The sequence below is a fragment of the Eutrigla gurnardus genome, assembly GCF_963514095.1.
Source record: "Eutrigla gurnardus genome assembly, chromosome: 3".
Classification (NCBI taxonomy): Eukaryota; Metazoa; Chordata; class Actinopteri; order Perciformes; family Triglidae; genus Eutrigla; species Eutrigla gurnardus.
The window spans coordinates 31,493,932-31,513,353 of NC_139917.1; the positions used below are offsets into that span (position 1 = coordinate 31,493,932).

Below are 19,422 nucleotides of genomic sequence, written 5' to 3' on the forward strand. Positions count from 1 at the left end.
CTGAAATTAAATTCTGTTCGTGTTTTGCAGCTTTACAATTTTTCCTCTGCACTTTAATTGTGGCAGTGCTGCGTTTTGTCTACCCTGACTTGATTTAAGAAATGTGTGTGATACACTCGGAAATGTAACTGAATTGCACTTTATTGTCATATACTTATTTTGTTACAGTTTTTTAGCCTCCGAGTCCTTTCCTTACAGTGACCCGGGTGGAGGGGCCCCTTATTACATATTCAAAATGTATTTGCTTGTTAAACCGGGCCAATAATAATGTGTAGTGCAGCCTATACTGCCATGAATATATAATATGTACAGTATATTATTATATTATATTATATTATATTATTTTTGGATGTATTTAAATTTTTGGAAGAAGAGTAGTTTGGGATCAAATAATTTCCGGTACCCCCTGCAGTAACTCTGCGGACCCCCTAGGGGTCGCGGACTCCCTGTTGAAGATATCCGCTTTAGTTAGACGGATGTTGTTTTCCTCTCGACAAAGGTACTGAATTCAAACCGACCAATCACAGCGAGGGTCATGCAAATCAGACCCCCTGGTACACCACGCCCACCTTTGACAAACGGCCAATGGGTGGCGAAGGGGGCGGGGTCTACAGGAACAACAGCGGAGGATTCAAACCGAAGTATGGCTGCTGGTAAAGATGTCGATGAAAATACACAAAATAGAAGGTAAGACCAGCTCGACGCTGCCTTTATGCGTGTTTAATGGTATTTTCTTGACGCAGAGTAAGCGTCACTCACGACTTAAGTCGCGAGACGCGTGAAACCGGTGAACGTACGTTCCGTCCGTGAGACTTGACGAGACGAGCGCTTGTCATCCGTCTACCGTTGGCCGGCAGCCGACGTCGTTCAAACCAGCCGCCTCATGTTAGCTACGTTACGTCATCTGTGACCAAAACAACGTGTTGGTAAGCCAGCAATTTAACAAAACGTTGATTTCTATTGGTAAACGTTACGTTACTTTAGCGGCGTTAGCTTAGCCGACGGTTGCTTGCTGCTGTGCATGGCGTGACGTCACGCTTGGTTGACGTTGAGTGCGCAGCGTTGCACCTGTTTTTTTTCTTCACCATCATAACTTTTTTTTTTGCAGAATGTGATTTCAGCAGGTTTTGAATTAGCTGCATAGATTAGGTTAAACCAGGCCTTTATATTCCTGTTTACTGCTCCTTTTCATTAACTGGTGTTATTATTATGAAGGTCAAGATGTTGCTGAAGCATACAGAGAGCCATCAAGCAACAGTTGTCAACTCTCAACTAAGTAGCATGTGCTTCTTTGTTTGACTTATAATTATTGTTGTGTAGGTGTATGACGTATGATGCCTTCCTGTGTCTAGATGGATACTCTATTGACCCTGAGGGAAATTCAAGCATCCAGTAGCATCTTATAAAAAAGACCACACAGCATGCCAGACCAACATATCTCACATAACAACATCATGTTCCTTATTAAACCGGCCAATAATAATGTGTAGTGCATGTTTAATTTTGTAATGATGTATGGATACAATGCTAAGCCATTCAAATCATATTTGTTGACAGATTAATATTTGAATTCTTAATTAATTCATGTTAAGGTGGATTTTTGTGTGTCTCCCCCTCTCCAGAGGCGCAGCATGCAGCATGGTGACCAATCGTGAGGAATCAACGGGGGACTCCGGTGCCGGCCGACCGCCGGTCATCTTCAACCCGGACTTTTTTGTGGAGAAACTCCGCCACGAATGCCCCGATGTTTTCCTGGAGCTGGTGCTCAGTAACATCACCCGCCTCATCGATCTGCCCGGCACGGAGTTTGCACAGCTCGTCGGCGAGGAGAGCCCCAAGACCCCAACGGGGGGGAACGGAGGCTTCTTTCGCTCCTTCAACTTCCTCAAACGCAAAGGTTCTTTTACTTAAATGTGATGTGCAGTGTTTGAAAGTCCACCATGTCATATTGTTCATGATCCAGATCATCATCTGATCTGATACATGGGATAGACACATGGCAGACGTCCGGTCGTCCCTGTCGATAGCTGCCTTCATGTCCAAGAAGATTTATGAGAAGATGTGATGTAACTTCTCCTAAAAGACCTCAACAGATATCCAGGTGTAAACGTTCTTATGTTTGTATCCTCCTTTCCTTCTGCACCGTCTCTATCCCTTCTTTCTTTTGAAAGTGATGGAAAATACATGATTAGAGTGCAAATTCGGCAAGATCAGTGCTGATAGCAGGGTTCATACGGGTGCTGAATCCTTGAAAAACGTCTCATTTAATGTGATGAACAAGTGCAATAATAAGTGGACTGTTTTCCTTCCCCATTGTTCCGTAGATAAAGGTGTCGTGTTTGGATCCCCGCTGACGGACAGCTGCATTGCTCAGATCTACCAGCTCATCGAGTACCTCGGCCAAAGTGAGTCTTCAAAGAAGAAAATAAACTGAAACGTTTATTATTTTTTAGAAACTCCCCCCCTGTGACTTTCAGGAGGGAGCACCGACCACTGCTTCCTGGTTTTTAAAGAAACAACACAATGTTAATATTATTTTAGCACATGATAATATGATGTTGTCTGCAGTCTGTTACCACTACAGCATTTTACTTTGTTTGGAATAACGTACTTTAATCATCAGTCGCCTCACAATTCCATTATTAAACGATTCTTTAGTGACACACTCTCTCCTCCTCCTCTCTCTTCCTCCTCTCTCCTCCTCTCTCCCACTCTCTCCCACTCTCTCCTCCTCCTCTCTCTTCCTCCTCTCTCCTCCTCTCTCCTCCTCTCTCCCACTCTCTCCCACTCTCTCCTCCTCCTCTCTCCTCCTCTCTCCCACTCTCTCCTCCTCCTCTCTCTTCCTCCTCTCTCCTCCTCCTCTCTCCCACTCTCTCCTCCTCCTCTCTCTTCCTCCTCTCTCCTCCTCCTCTCTCCCACTCTCTCCTCCTCCTCTCTCTTCCTCCTCTCTCCCACTCTCTCCTCCTCCTCTCTCCTCCTCCTCTCTCCCACTCTCTCCCACTCTCTCCTCCTCCTCTCTCCTCCTCTCTCCTCCTCTCTCCCACTCTCTCCTCCTCCTCTCTCTTCCTCCTCTCTCCCACTCTCTCCTTCCTCCTCTCTCCTCCTCTCTCCTTCTACCTCTCTCCTCCTTCGCTCTCCTCCTACTACCTCCTTCCTCCTCTCTCCTCCCCCTCTCCTCCTAATTCCTTCTCTGTCCTCCCTCCTGTCCTACTCTCCATCTCCCCTTTCCTTCCTCCTCTCTTCTTCCTCCTCCTCTCTGCCCCTCCTCTCTCCTTCCTCCTCTCTCCTCCTCCTCTCTCCTGCAGAATCATTCAACAAAGCATTGTGATGCCCCATAGAATCGGTTTTATCTCCCACCTCTAGTGTGGATGTTTCGTTCTTTTGCTGGAATAATAATAAAAAAAGAAACTCCCAAATGGACCAAAAATATTTTGAATTATCAGCTGTTTCACCTTTTTTTGCCTGCTTGCACCCGGTCTGCCCTTCCACGTCTAGACCTGCACGTGGAGGGTCTGTTTCGGGTTCCGGGGAACAGCGTTCGGCAGCAGACCCTGAAGGAGCTCCTCAACAGCGGGGCCGACGTGGACCTGGACTCGGGAGACTTTCACCCCAACGATGTGGCTACGCTGCTCAAGACCTTCCTGGGAGAGCTCCCCGAGCCGCTGCTCACACACAGACACTTCCACGTGCACCTCAAGATCGCCGGTATGAAGGCGCACGCTCACACACTGTTATACCTTACTTTACAAACACATAGCTCCTCAACCACGGGGCTTATATCTCGTTATTTATTCAAAAACATATTATTATGTTCAAAATACAAAATTACATTTCTACATTCCATTCTGATATTACAGTTCATTTAGCAAAATACATAATGTGACATTCGAGTCCAAACAGTAGCAGAATGTAAACAATTATAGAATACATATGTGTGTCACAGATGTTCAAAGGTTCATGTTGCAAAAATGCATTGGTTTTCAATATCTAGGAATTTGTAAGAATATGGATTAGTAGGATATATGTTTGATGTGATCTTGGTTAATCTTATTGGTCATACAGAATTTATGTCACAACACATTTTTTATGTACTAAGTTCTGTAAATCTATTCATGACCTCACTTCCTCCACGCTTGTCCCGCCTCCAGACATGACCCTGTTTGACGAGCTCGGCAACAAGACCGCGGTGCCCAACAAGGAGCGTCAAATCGAGGCTCTGCAGCTCCTCTTCCTGCTGCTCCCCCAGGCCAACCGCTCGCTGCTCAAGCTCCTGCTGGACCTGCTCTACCACACCGCCCGCCAACAGGACCAGAACAAGATGTCCGCCTTCAACCTGGCCCTCATGTTTGCCCCGCACGTCCTCTGGCCCAGACATGTAAGACTTTCTACGTTTTATTACTGCATCGTCGGCCTTCAAGGACCAGCAGCGTTTCATACCATTATGTCAACAAAAGAATGCTACGTCAAGACGAATAGACTCTTTTAAAGATTTAAAGCTCAGTAAGACTTTTTTTCTGGTTAAATAAAGGTTTAATAAAAACAAAACAAGTCAAGATTCAAAGGGTTTATTATGACCAAACAACGTATCAACAATGTAACATCTACATATAAAAAAGCAAATGGATGAATTGTATAAAAACAAAGTAATTTAAGGCAGCATGTGAAACATAAGTAAAAACAACAATAAAACAAATACCTGTTAAACTGTATACACATACAATTATGCATGTGATTATTATTTGGCTACATTTATGGAACACACTAAACACAGTTATTCATCCAGCGTAAAGAATAACTAAACCAGCTGAAAACAAATGTAGATTAAGTGGTGGTCTTGATGGATTCTGGTCCTAATGACCCAATGTCCTGATGTGCTATGATCATAATGCTACACTAGTAACGGGAATGAGCCGCCATAGACGCTACCAGGTGTCTTAGCCCCGCCCACTTCACGCAGATACAAGATATTTATTGCAAGCCGTGACTGAAACAAACCTTGATGTGAGATGGCCTTTCTGTCCTGTATAGTGGGTCGAAATAAATCCATGAATTCTGCTCCAATAGTTGGTCTGACTTGTTGTTTGCTGCTGCAGATGACAGCCGGTGACCTGAGAGACAATCTGAAGAAGCTCAACAACAGCATGGCCTTCCTCATCAAACACTCGCAGAAACTCTTCAGGGTGATTATTGAGCAACACGCCACCTAACGATCCAATTAGGTCTTTGCAAACTGAGTCCGTTTTCTCTTTCTTTTTCTTCTGAAATAGAAACTTTAGAAAATGAATACGACCTCCCGTTGTGTTGATCACGTTTGCACACCAACTCCGAAATGTTTGTCCGTCTAAAAAGTTTTCATAACAGGTTCGACTTCTGCATTTGTCGCATCTGTCAAACAGGGTTGGTCTGGGTGCTGGAAATCCTTGAAAACACTTGAATTTTAGTGTGGTGTCTTCAAGGTTTGAAAAGTGCCTGGGTTTAGAATGAAGTGCTTGAAAGGTCTTGAAATGTGTGTTGTATGTGATGACATCTATGATAGAACAGAGAAAAGAAGATCTCCATATCTGAGGGACTGAAAACAGCATTTTCTGACATTTCTTTATGAAAAATGCCTTTTGATGATGAACAGATGATGAAAATAGTTGGTGATTATATTTCTGTGGGTCTGTTAGTGGAATTAGTTTTCCTTTCATTTGTGGTCCTTCTGTAAAAAGCTGTCTCCAAACATCATGTTGGTTGTTTAGAGGACAATAACATCTCATTTAATGTGATGAACAAGTGACAGAATAAGTAGACTGAATACTGACCATTGGATTGGTACAAAGATGGAGTTTACCACAGCTGGAAGGTGCTGGAAAAGCATGGAAATGCACCTTGAAGTGCTTGAAAAGTGCTAGATGAGCTCGTCTGGTGATATTTTGGATCTTTGTAGCTCTACGGTGGCTCTGAGGGGTCAAACACTTTTTTGATGCACAACGGGAGGTCTAAATAATGTTTTAACGTGCGGGGGGAAAACGGTAGTACATGAACAAGTTGGTGTCTAGAAACATAAAATGTGATGTTGATGGAGAACCTGTAGGTGAGTGAGTCACGTCTGCTGCGTGTCGTTCAGGCTCCCGTCTACCTGCGAGAGTACGCCAGAGTGCACTTCACCGGGACCAAGACTCTGCAGGTGAAGGTACGTGGAGGGAGTTCACAAAGCCGTGGTCCGCCGTGTCTCCTCACAGCCGGGTCTGAACTTTTGCCGTCTGCTCCGTCAGGATGATCTGGAGCTGCTGGCGGCGAGTCGCTCTCCCACTCGGCGGACGGCGTTGCCCTTGAAGAGGACGGCTCTCCAGGGGCCCGGCTCTCAGCAGCAGGTCCAGTCGCCGGCTCAGCAGTACACAGAAGAGTCTCTGAAGGAGCTCTTCAGACACGTCCACCACAACATGCCGGACTCGGCCAAGAAGAAGAAGCTCGTCCGACAGGTTCACCTCGTCACTGTCCAAGAAATGTCCATGTCCAAACTCGGCTGTCTCTTGGATCTAATATGTAAATGGTGTTCTCCCCCCCCCCCTCCTTATGTGCAGTTAGTCAAGCAGACCACCTCGGGGGTCCCTGCTAACGAGCACCAGCAGGTCCACTCGGCTCCCAGCAAGAAACATCCGCGTTCCCGCTCCTTTGGTGGCCTCATTAAGGTACTGAACTGTCTGGGGAAGTCACCATGACGACCACAAGACAGCGTTAGCTTCAAGAACACGAAAGATGAAATGATTTTGTCACATATTGCAAATATTGTTTTAAGTCCTTTTAAGAGGTCCTACTTATTATCATGAATTACTCACTCAAGACCTTTATGGACGGACGTCACCACTAAATATTACAAACAATTAATTACAAACAATTATTCAGGACACTTAAGTCTCATGACTCAAAGAAGATGAGTCATTTAAATCCCTTTAACTTCTATCCTTCAGAAAGGGAGAACATCACTGTTTATACTTCCAGCAGGTGTTCGCTGTGAACATCAGTTCTGGTTGGTCTTCAGTTCACTAATAACGGTTTCTCATTACCCCCCCCCCCCCCCCCCCCCCCCAACTTGATGATGTGGTAACAGCGTAAAGCTCGCGGTGAGCAGTTGGCGGCAGAGAGGCGAGGTCGACACGTCTCCCCTGATATCGTCACCAGGCCGGGAAGGAAACCCGGAAAAGAGAACCTCGTCCTGCAAGCCGTAAGCCTTCCTTTCATTCTGTGCAGGTCTCTCTCTCTCTCTCTCTCTCTCTCTCTCTCTCTCTCTCTCTCTATGGATATATATTAACAAATGAAAAATGGGAAACTAAATATTAAAAAAAATATTATTAGTGATATTTGCAAATTGATTAAACTGACCAAGAACGAGATGAACCTCAACAAAATAAGTAGATGTGAGAGAAGTCTCGGGAGTCATCTTGTGTTGTGATTATAAATCGTATTTTCAGTTCTGAAAGCTGGTGCCTGGTTGTCGGCATGGCAACTACTTTTAAAAGTTTGAACGCTCTGAATAGTTTGAATGAAAGCTAACTCCCTTCCTTCCTTCTGAATTTTAAAATGTTGCCATCCAAAATAATCTTGTTTTGTGTGTGTGTGTGTGTGTGTGTGTGTGTGTGTGTGTGTGTGTGTGTGTGTGTGTGTGTGTGTGTGTGTGTGTGTGTGTGTGTGTGTGTGTGTGTGTGTGAGATTGTGTGTGTGATTGTGTGTGTGTGAGATTGTGTGTGTGATTGTGTGTGTGTGTGTGAGAGATTGTGTGTGTGATTGTGTGTGTGTGTGTGTGTGTGGTTGTGTGTGTGTGTGTGTGTGTGTGTGTGTGATTGTGTGTGTGTGTGCGTGTGATTGTATGTGTGTGTGTGTGTGTGCGTGTGATTGTATGTGTGTGTGTGTGTGTGTGTGTGTGTGTGTGTGTGTGTGTGTGTGTGTGTGTGTGTGTGTGTGTGTGTGTGTGTGTGTGTGTGTGTGTGTGTGTGTGTGTGTGTGTGTGTGTGTGTGTGTAGGTGAACAGCCCAGTAAACAGTGTGTTGGGGAACGCAGGGCTGATATTAAAAAACCCAGACTTCACTTTCAAGAAGGACAAAGCTGTGAAGGTTTCTAAGGTACGACTCAAAGACATCACTGTCCACATGTTCTCAGAGGCTGTTGGTTTATTTCATGGTGTGTAAAATCAGGCTTTTTTCATCCATCCTTCCACCCATCTCTCTCTCCTCCCTCCATTTACTCTCAGCAGGACTCTCCCTCGGTCACCAGGATGTGTTTCTCTCCTGCTCAGGAGATGTCACTGTAGAAGTGGACTCCTCCTCCTCCTCCTCCTCGCCCTGACAGGATTAGCTTGGGCAGTATTAATATCATTACTCTCTGTGTGTTTTCATCGTAGTGCGTCTATTTTAACCGTGAGTAATACGCAGCAGTTTAAAAGCATTATGGAACTGGTCCCAGACCAGTTTGCTTTGGTTTGGCTCCACTGGCTGACTGCTTGTGCCAGTTACCACTTAAACCTCTATTTGTTAGCTACTGTATCTGTGACCACTAGCAAGCTGAGCTGACCGTCTGCTGTAGAAGACCATGTATAAACGTTGTACAGCCTCTTTGGGATTTCATTTTAGACTTTGTTTTTATTTGGGAATATAAATATATATATATATATATATATATTTCATTGCTAATAAGCGTTACTTCTCACTGACTCGGTCATTATGAAACTCCCGACCGGGATCCCTGTTTGTGAATCCGTCAAATATGAAATGTTACATTCCCAGAATGGACTTAAAATGATTTATTTTATTATTCTTTTCCTTTCCTCCAGCTGGACGAGGGAAGTGTTTGGGAGATTTGTTACGTTCATGGTTTAAGCTGAAGGTGTTTCTCTGAAAGTTTTGAATCTGGTTGAAATGAGCAATAATGGGTTACAGTCGGCGTGAGTCGGAGTAAAGCCAGACAGGAAGTGAACGTGGAAGTGTCAGGCTTGTGTCTCATTTCCATTTCCAATATGTTTAAACCTGATTGAATGTGTCCCGTCCCAATATTTGAACCCACGTAGAAAGTGTTGTTTTCTTAGGCTTGTGTGTCAGAAAAGGGACATTACGTCACTCAAATCAGTAGACACTTCCAGAAAGTCTTAAACACATCAATATTTTATCTGCAAGCTATGAAATATGGTTTAAACTTACAAAATTGTCATTTAAATCTAAATATAGCTCACAAATAATAATTTTAGCACTTTTCTGTTCCTCTACTTCTTCCCCGTTTTTAAGAACAAATGTTCTGGTAATTCTTCCCTCAGCTTTACTCCCGGTGGCTACACTGAACCGACGGCTGCTCAGTTATTTTGTGTAGCGAGAACGGATGCACCAGTGATAGTTCTCAGAGATAGTGCTCTCCCAAAGGGAGGTCAGAGGTCAGCTGCAGAGCTGTGATGCCGGTGCGGTGCTTTTCTTCTCGCCCCCCTGTGGTAGGAATGTGTTACTGGTGCATCCTGTTTTTTTTTTTGAGAGAGAGATTTGCGGATGTCGATAGAACGGGTTTGTGGAAAGTGATTGAACGTGATGTGACATGACCCCCCCCCCCCCACTATTACACTATTATACCTGAAGGTCACTACAGTGGTCTCCACGGGACCCTCTTTTTTCTTCTTTTTTCTTTTAAAAGAACCTGACTGATTTAATCTCAGCAATCTTTTAAACTGGATTCTGTTGTATTTATTGCTGTTTTTTAGGGAAACAAAACTGTCCTTTTTTCTGTGTATGTGAATGGAATGAATCGGCTCGATTTATGGTACATTTGAGGATTTTAGTTTACGTTTGTGACTAGTGTGACGTGTAAATGCTGTTTGATACTTGAAACACAAAAAAGCCTTTTAAGTCCGTCTGTGTGTCTCTTTTTTTACATAAATGTGAAATACTCGGTTACTGCTGTCTGCTTACTGTACATCACAGGTGAGTTCTTCTGCACGCCGTGGGAACGATGACTTCAGGTCATGAGTTTGCACCTTATTTCTTTGTAAATGAGATGTGGAGGAAGTTTCTATTAGGCTTTAATTTGTCGGAGCACCATCCTAACAGTGTCATGATGAACTCATCTGTGAGTGTTCACTGTCTCGTGTAAACTGTGATAACATGTTTTATTTTGTGTATTTTAGTGTAAAATAAGTGTACAGTACGTTGGATTCCTCCAACGCTCCACCTTGGATTAAAACCTTTTTATATGTTTCCTACGGGAAGTGTGTTTGGTTTGAATGTTTCATCAGATTTATTGTACTTTCTTTCATGTTTGAACACTAGGGGGTGCTACCAGACAACATGGAGACATGTGTACGCTGGTTGAGTTTTAACTGTTTTACTTTGTTGCTCATCTAGACAGCTTCTGTTGAGCATTGTTTTACCACAATGATGAAATATGATATCTTATCAATGCCTATTGAGAAACTCCCTCTCTCCCCCCCTCCCTCCAGGAAAGGTCAGAGGTCAGAGAGACTCCACTGGCGTTCGGGCGGCAGCGTTTAAACCTCCCAGCCGACGCTTTCTTGTACCGTGTTAACGAGAACACACATCTCTAGAGAACGCCGAGACGAGTTGAGCAACGCCTCAGTAAGATGAACTATATCTTGATGAGATCTCGTTTGGCAGGGTCTTTAATTAGGGCTGGGCATTAGGTTTCCCCCCGCAGCACAGTAGTTTGAAGGGTTTTATTTAGGTCAAGTTTATTGCTTAATAAACCCTCTCCGTGATTGAAGCAGCAGAATTATAATAATTATCGGTGTCGTGGTGTAAATGGCCAGCGCTGTTAAAAAAAAAAAAATGAGATGAACGTTGATGTTAACTGGACACTTTATTCTCCTGAATTCCTTTTGGTGTTCTCGTCATCAATCCGTCGATTATTTCCTGCAATCATTTGGTGTATTAAATGCAGACGTGCCAAAAATACAGACATTGTGTACTCAAGTAGAAGTACGCATACTTGTGTTCAAACATACTCTGGTAGAAGTAGAAGTACACATACTTGTGTTCAAACATACTCTGGTAGAAATAGACATACTTGTGTTCAAACATACTCTGGTAGAAGTAGACATACTTGTGTTCAAACATACTCTGGTAGAAGTACACATACTTGTCTTCAAACATACTCTGGTAAAAGTTGAAGTACGCATACTTGTGTTCAAACATACTCTGGTAGAAGTAGACATACTTGTGTTCAAACATGCTCTGGTAGAAGTAGAAGTACGCATACTTGTGTTCAAACATACTCTGGTAGAAGTACGCATACTTGTGTTCAAACATACTCTGGTAGAAGTAGAAGTACGCATACTTGTGTTCAAACATACTCTGGTAGAAGTACGCATACTTGTGTTCAAACATACTCTGGTAGAAGTACGCATACTTGTGTTCAAACATACTCTGGTAAAAGTAGAAGTACGCATTCTTGTGTTCAAACATACTCTGGTAAAAGTAGCAGTAGACATACTTGTGAGATGTACTCAAAGTAAAAACTGTCACTATGAAGTACATTTTTTAGACTAACTGAATCTCTCGTCATAATAATAAAAATAATAATCAATGATTCCCGTCAAATGCATTAAAACTAAAGTAACAAGCCTGTTTTTAAAATGTGAGGAGAAGAAAGTACAGATATCTGTTTTAACATGTAGGATATGTTGGTACAGATACCTGAAAAGTACATTCACAAAGTATTTGTACTTCCCACCTCTGTTTAAATGTCAGAAAATAGTCCCAAAATACTCCCAAACCGACGCCTTCAAATGACTTGTTTAGTGTGCGAGCAGCATTTAAAACCCAAAGAGATAATGTTGGCGAACACGTGAGACGAGAAGAGCAGCAATCCTCACAACTGAGAATCTGAAAGCTTTAAAATGACAAAGGCTTTGTGAGAAAAAATAAGCGATTCGTTTTCCGTCGTCGTGTAAATCGATATTAATCGATATTAATTGATCTTGATCAACTGGCTGTTTCAGCTCCAATGAATTCATGTTTCCGTGCTAGAACATCACACCCATTTAGTCTGGTGTTCATATTTATCTACATTGCACATAGAAAGGGGGGGGGGGGGGGGTTGTACCAAATAATTTTACATGCAGGGTTGATCTGGAGGATTTTCTTCTTTTTTTATAAACCAACGCATTTTGAGACAAAAGCATCTGCTCCGTCTCTCCAGAAATCAATTCAGACGCGTCTGGAGTAAAAGCCCCTCCACCTCCCCGCCCACCGCTGCCTCCGAAAGCTATTATGGCCTCCAGATATGAGGAGGGGGGGTCCACCCCCACGGAGATGTCAACATCTCGTCCCCTCCCTTTGTTGCAGATTATCACCCGAGTGACTCGTTCAATTCAGCTGCGGCTGCCGCTCCGCCTGTGGCCAATTTGTTTTCCATCACTTCTGTGTGGAGAGCGCCGGGTTAAATGAACGAGTCTGTGGGGAGAAGACAAAGTGAGGCCATGAGCAATAATCACTCATGCGTGGTGGTAAATACAAAAAAAGTGCCCTCCAGTAGGGACCAAAAATCTTATCTCAATGTTTTTTAGATGAATGCTCGATATATACCTCGATATTTTAGAAATAACAAAAACAAAGTCAGTTCCAATTCAAGGTAACATGTGACAAAGTATGTATGAGTGTATGTGTATATGTTTTATTAACATTATTTCATGCAGCAATGTAGGAGAAAACAAAACGGAGCCGAGAGGGGGGGGGGGGGGCAATATTCAGAGAAAACACGTGGCAAATTCTTTATTTAGCCGATATATAAACACGTAGCTTGGTTCTGCTAACACTAGATGTTTGCCGTTGCTATGACAACAAGTGAAAGCTACACTTAGCCCAACCGCCCGATCAATAAACACCCATAAGATGACAGTTTGTCCTCATATGAATAAATAAGCATCAACATCATCACCCTAAGGACCTTAACGAGGCGTTATCACACGTTGGGATGATTCATAACAAACATAAATCTACATTCATGGGAAGTTAGCTAGCATCGATGCCGCTTGTTAGCATCATAATTAACCTTCAAATTTGCCACTTTTTTCTCTGAATACTGCCCTCTCTCAGCTCCGTTTTCTTCTTTCTCTCCCTACAGTTGCCCTAATTCACATCTTTTTTCGCAATTTGCAAATATGTGTATTTGCTGCAATTTTTATTATTTATTTTTTTAGTAAAAATAGTTCAATGATTGGTTTAAACAGAATATTAGAATACAGAAATTAGCAAGTATCAACAATGACAAAGCCCTCTGTTTTTTTTAAGGTACTGTTTTAGTGGATGATTCAGATTTATTTATTTTTTTCTTCTCTCTTTTCTTGGTAATATGGCAATCACTATAAGCTGACGTTTCTGTGAAATCTCTGAGGAGATTAGGAAAAATAAAAGCTCCATTTGAATATGGGAGCCTTTGCCAGTGAATTCATAATAGACTCCTGAGTAAGCTCTATGGCAGCTTATGGCATTCCAGTTATGCCAGTCTCCCGACCAATCCCAGCCACCGCAGCCCCCCCATCGGTGTGCCATCTTGGCACTGAGCCGCCGGTGGAAAAAAGTATTAATCACATCTAACAGCAGAACTCCTTCTGCTGCTCCTAATTTCACATTTACACGTTTTTCTTTCCACAAATTATCTCTCCTCCACCGTCTTCACGTTTCCTCTGGAGCTTCAGTGAGATCACGATTTCCTCCCCGTTCTCCCCCCCTCTCTCTCCTCATCATGTCCATGCAGCCTCGGGCTCTTTTCTCCCCCAAGGGAGGAGAGCGCATGTGGGCGAGAGAGACAGACAACGAGGGAGAGAGAGAGAGGAAAAAGGCTGCCGTCACTGGAGGTGGCGGCTCACGCTACTGCTGTCACTGAATAGATGTGAGTTCACTCCGGGTGCTGCTGTGTGTGTGTGTGTGTGTGTGTGTGTGTGTGTGTGTGTGTGTGTGTGTGTGTGTGTGTGTGTGTGTGAGAGAGTGTGTGTGTGTGTGTGTGTGTGTGTGTGTGTGTGTGTGTGTGTGTGTGTGTGTGTGTGTGTGTGAGAGAGTGTGTGTGTGTGTGTGTGTGTGTGTGTGTGTGTGTGTGTGAGAGAGAGTGTGAGTGTGTGTGTGTGTGTGTGTGAGAGAGTGTGAGTGTGTGTGTGTGTGTGTGTGTGTGTGTGTGTGTGTGGGAGGAGTCTCGGTGCTGTTATTTGTAAAAGCTTTTGATGGATGATTGCTCTGTGTGAGTGTGAGATAGAGGGAGTGAGGGAGTCCCCCCCTTTCTTTCTTCCTGTTTTTTTCTTCTTCTAGAGGCTCAGTGTTCAGTGCACAATGACTCAATGAAAAGTGGAGGGGAGAGGAAAACACACTGTACGGCTGCACGAGAGAGAGAGAGGGGGAGAACACACAGGACAGTAGAAGAAGAGAAGCCCATTGGAAGGAGCTCTAAAGCAGAAGGAGAGGATACATACTTGTCTTTTCCCCCTTCTCGTCTTTCTCTCTCTGAAAGGACGCTTTTGCATCAAGTGGCAGCCGTTCAGTCGGAGCTGAACTTCACCTGGCGGTCTGTCTGTCTCAGCCTCTTCCAGCATTGCACTCATTGTACTTTTTGAAGGGGTTTGTGCTGCTGGTGGTGGTCAGTCACCCCCAGGAGAAGGATGGTAAAGGAGGGGATGGAATCCGTCAGGGGCTTCCTGCAGTGTGGCCGACGGCGTCCGGAGAGCGGGTCAGGGGGCCGTGGCGGGACGGTAGACCGGGCTCTGCTGCGGACGATGCTGGCGTGGGGCGTCCTGGTTCTGGTGGGACCGGGAGGCGTGGAGGCGTGCCCCTCTCCCTGCAGCTGCCTGGGGAACACGGTGGACTGCCACGGCCTGGGGATCCACTCCGTACCCAGGAACATCCCCAGAGGGACCGAGAGGCTGTGAGTACTCCTACACCACCACGTGTGTGTGTTCATACGTTTCTATACTTCTGAGGACCAAAGTCATCACAGATGGATCCAAAGATCCTCATTTAAATCTGGTTTAAGGTTTGGTTTCAGGTGTGAAGGTCCTCACATCATGAAACATGCATTTATCTGACAGATGTGTGTCTTTGTGTTGAACTTCATATTTTACACACACTCACACACACACATACTTTGACTGGTCTGCATTATCAGTGCTCATTCCTGCGTTTCCTTCTGCAAACACACGTTTAATATTTCTGTAATTTATCCCTGAATCCATCTTTTTATATCTTATCACTGTACAAATTCCTCATCAGCTATCAGAGAAAGATTCCAAGCGTATCGTCTTCTTCTCCCCCCCTCTTTTCCCCTGTTCCACTCCTCTGTATCTAGTTTCAGCGTATACGGTGTAGCTGTAACGTAATCTCCGGGGTCGTCCCCGACCAAAGAAATTCACACTCGTGCGATTTTGTCTACTAATGGATTTGTTTAGTTATTCGACAGATGTGTAAAAATGTTGTTTGTCTGCAAAGAGTCGAACAAAAGCACCAGTTTAAATCTTGTGTTGACCAGAGATGTGTTCATACCTGCCATTCAGCAAAATAAAACGGCGAATCGACCTCAGGATTCTGAGTTGACCGAGGCTACGTTCACACGACGACGTCGCTAAAAATGGGAACGCTGTTCCTTTTGGTTTTAAAAAAGTTCCGCCTTAAGACGACGTCCTGAAAACAATCCACGTGTACGGATCCACAAAAACTAGCCTAAAACGCCGCAGTGTGCAGGCCAGGCCAGTAGGTGGCGGTAAATCGTTGTGATAGAGAGCCCTTCACGTGCATCCGGTAGAACCCCGATAAAAATGTGTCAAACATTAAACATCACGGCGAGTATGTGAACAGAAACCGATGAAGTGAGTGTTACTGTGAAGTGGAAGCCGTGACCTCACCGTTTCCACGGATACCAGGTTTAGCTAGTTTACACGGTAGCGCTGTTCTTCACTCTGGAACCCGGTTTCTAAAGCTTTTGGTTAACCCCCCCCCCTCCCCAAAACGCTGTTGTCGTGGAAAAGAACAACCAGAACATAAAAATCGTGGCGGTCTAATCAATGATTTCACTTGTGTGTGTTATTTGAAGTCTATTTGAAGAGTGAATGTGGTGGCTGATGTACGTCACTCAGCATAATAATAACCTTTATCTGGGGTCGGGTTGCCAGGGCAACAGCTCCAATAATCATAATAACTTTATTTATATAGCACCTTTAAAACAACAGTTTACAAAGTGCTTTTTATTTATTTTTTTAAGATTATTTTTTCGGCCGTCCAAGCCTTTTATTATTTTATACAGACAGTGGAAACAGGGAGTTAGAGGGAGAAGACATGCCGGAAACTGATCGCCGGGCCGGGAGTCCAACCCGGGATCCCCGCTTCAAGGACGTTGAGCGTCTGTACATGAGACAGCTGCCCTAACCACTGCATACAACAAAGAGTTTAAGAGCTAAGATAAGGTGAAAAGACAATCAAATATCAAAATAAAATAAATACATTCAAAATATCACGTACACCAGGTTGAGATGTCAAATCGTTAAATGAAAACCAACGACAAACGTTGTCTGAAGGCGTCAATTCAAGAAAGAATGAAATTAAAAATCATAAATCAAAAAAATCTTCTCTTCTCTCTGAAACAGGATATATGATGCTGTCGCACGAACCAATAATATCACGGCATCCATCTGTCGATCAATCGGCCGCTTTTTTGCGAGGAGTGTGGAGTCACACTCTCTCTCTGTCGCTCCATATCGCATTCTAAAGCCCGCCCACTTTTAAGCCGTCCAATCAGATCCCTCCACTCAAACGTTCTCCTGGTTGGAAGCTGAAGACGCTTGACTGTTTCTAGAGTATTTATTTTCCTGACTAATGTTTTACTTTTCCTACATTTTGAAACTAATATCTGTGCTTTCTACTCCTCACATTTTAAAAACAGGCTCGTTACTTTAGTTTAAATGCATTTGAGGGGAAATATTGTTTATAATTTTTCTTACGAATGAAGAAGTAGAATCAGTACTTTTACCAGAGTCTGTTTGAAGTATGAGATTAGCTCCCGGCCGTCTCCAGCTCTGCAGCAGGTCATGAAGCGGCTCGATGCTAGCTGATGTGAGCACGTGTCACATTTAGTTTGACAGGAAGAAAAAGAGATTTGATTTTGATATAAAATACGAAGAAGTCAACATACATATGATATTGGTTAAACAGGTGCACAATATTACCGGGGATTTGATCTAAAAAGGTTCATTTCAGCTTTAATTTAATTTAATTGAACCAGCTAACAGCTAACTGCTTACTGCGACACACGTGGCTCTAATTAAAAACTGTAATTAATTTCTGTCCTACTGATCAAATTCTGATGAAATAAAAAGTCATGCATGTTACCACTGAATGTCACACGAGGATGATCTTAACCTTAGCCAGAGAAGCTGCTGCTGCCGTGGCAACGGTCCACACATGTCCACACACACATGTCCTCCATCCTCTGCTGTAGCTGAATGAAATATTTACCTGACATCAGGTCCGTTACCTTTATGACATTTATGTGCAAAAAAAAACAAAACAAGAATGGAAGATGCACCCAAATACACGGATCACTTCAAGTGTTTATTTGAGATTAGAAGCACGAATCAAAACATCTAATGCAGCAGCCTCGTGTGTGTGTGTGTATATATATATATATATATATATATATATATATATATATATATATATACACACATATATATATATATATATATATATATATAAAAACAAAGCGTTTATTTGTGTGAGTGTGTGTGGCTGTCCTGTGTGTGTGTTTGTATATATATATATATATATATATATATAAAAACAAAGCGTTTATTTGTGTGAGTGTGTGTGGCTGTCCTGTGTGTGTTTGCACGTCGGGAGTGTTTATTCCCGGTTCCAGAGTGCCTCCGGGTGAATAATTGATGATTGTCAGCGGTGCCAGCAGAGACACATTATCCTCCCTCCTCTCCGGTTCACTGTAGCGTGGAGGATGTTTTCCCCCTCCGAGGCCAATAGCTTTATGATCGGGGGGGACGAGGGCCCGGGACCCCCCCGGTCAAAGAGAAATGGCCCGGAAAAAACTCTGAGTCCTGCAGACCTGCTGGCTTGTGTCTTCATATGGCCGAGGCGGTGAGCAGAGTGATGGGAACCGACAGAGTGGAAAATTACTTGAGCGTCTATTGTGTCACCTGCTGACACGAGTCTTATTGAACATACATGCGGGCACAGTTCCATTTAGTGGAGCGGGAAGGTGAAATCTACCATATGAGAGTTCCAACTAAACCCTATCAGACTGGCGCTCAAAACACAACTCATTCTGCGTATTTCAAGTCCCAAATCCGGACCGCATGGAAGTGTGACGACACTGATATTGATATGAAAACATGCAGGAAATTACACTCATCTTTGAGCAAAGTGCTTCAATTTCATGGACGTTAAGAACTAAATTAACTACAGAGGTCTGCAACGTTTTCAGGTCTCCAAGGCTTGTAGAGACCCCCGTTACATATCATATAAAACTGTGTTCCTTATTAATCCAATGTATCCATGCTCAGCCATTGAAATAATAATATTTTAATTCTGGCATTTAATTTTGGCATTTCTACATCACAATTTCTCCACAGTTATTATAAAAACAGGAAGATTTATGACATATTTACATTTTTGGAAGAAAAAAAGTTTGTGATCAAATCATTTCGGGGACCCCCTGCAGTAACTCTGCAGACCCCCTAGTGGTCCTGGACCCCCTGCAGTAACTCTGCAGACCCCCTAGTGGTCCCGGACCCCCTGTTGAAGATCTCTGCTCTAGTAAACATTAATTCATAAATTGTTGTGTTGATATGAAAGCAAAGTGTACAAAGCAGGTGAACAAGACGTTTCCATCCCATGAAAGTTTCTCAGAAGTGCATGACGCGTTCATGGAGCCCGTAGACCTGGCCCACTAGCGTTTCCTTTGACCCCGCCCCCCAGCCCTCCATCCAGCACATTCCTTCATACGACCATTTAAATCAGGGGCTGTACTAGAAGGTTGATAATCACTTTTAAAACACCAGAAAGCTGCGCGTCTCTGCAGAATCAAAGTCTCCGGTCCTCTGGAGACTTTGGCTCTGGCATGAATTATGCGTTGTGTAGGCCTGTGATGTTTTGAGTCAGTGTGTTCTGTCTAAAATGATGTGCGATAGGGTTTCTTCAGCCTGTTTTGACGCCCATGTCAGAAGCGTCAATAATTAAAGGTTGTATCAGCGATTGTGGTTGCCCTCACTTCCGTTGGGAGATCCAAAACAAACAGAGCCAGCTAGCCCCTCCCTCCCGTGTTTTGAAAATGATCCTGGATCTTCATGAACGTGATTGGTTGGAACACTGTTTATTGTGCTTTGAGGTGTTGGTAGTACCATTTGTTTTTGTGTGTGATCTCGGAGCCTAGGCTTAGAGGGACGCGGTGTTTTGACGGCCTGCT

The 19,422-nt window shown here is 43.7% G+C and overlaps 2 protein-coding genes across 4 annotated transcripts in view; both read left to right on the top strand.

Annotated features, from left to right (window-relative positions):
* The first annotated feature begins 601 nt into the window (after positions 1-601).
* On the top strand, positions 602-10,216 carry arhgap19 (Rho GTPase activating protein 19). 3 transcript variants are annotated; one of them, XM_084005991.1, is made up of 12 exons: positions 602-687; positions 1,623-1,897; positions 2,325-2,405; positions 3,496-3,705; positions 4,149-4,375; positions 5,094-5,180; positions 6,110-6,175; positions 6,258-6,464; positions 6,567-6,674; positions 7,094-7,207; positions 8,004-8,102; positions 8,231-10,216. In XM_084005991.1, exons 1-12 carry the CDS (start codon positions 644-646, stop codon positions 8,288-8,290), a joined length of 1,578 nt encoding a protein of 525 aa, XP_083862117.1. In that variant the 5' UTR covers positions 602-643; the 3' UTR covers positions 8,291-10,216. The 3 variants fall into 3 exon arrangements, with proteins under 3 accessions (XP_083862117.1, XP_083862118.1, XP_083862119.1); XM_084005992.1 differs by having other exon boundaries at positions 8,234-10,216; XM_084005993.1 differs by having other exon boundaries at positions 6,110-6,169.
* A 4,268-nt stretch (positions 10,217-14,484) lies between these two features.
* Positions 14,485-19,422, top strand: part of LOC311011254 (slit homolog 1 protein-like) — a 47,653-nt gene continuing 42,715 nt past the window's right edge. Inside the window, exon 1 of the mRNA XM_084006090.1 lies at positions 14,485-14,883. Within this exon, the coding sequence (XP_083862216.1) occupies positions 14,621-14,883 (263 nt within the window). The 5' untranslated portion in view covers positions 14,485-14,620. The remainder of the gene's footprint in view (positions 14,884-19,422) is intronic.

Bases quoted from the DNA above. Each gene is read 5' to 3' on its own strand.
- arhgap19 (XM_084005991.1), top strand. From the start codon at position 644: ATGGCTGCTGGTAAAGATGTCGATGAAAATACACAAAATAGAAG. The intron at 688-1,622 runs GTAAGACCAGCT...CCCCCTCTCCAG, and splicing joins GAAAATACACAAAATAGAAG to AGGCGCAGCATGCAGCATGG. The intron at 5,181-6,109 runs GTGATTATTGAG...CGTGTCGTTCAG, and splicing joins ACTCGCAGAAACTCTTCAGG to GCTCCCGTCTACCTGCGAGA.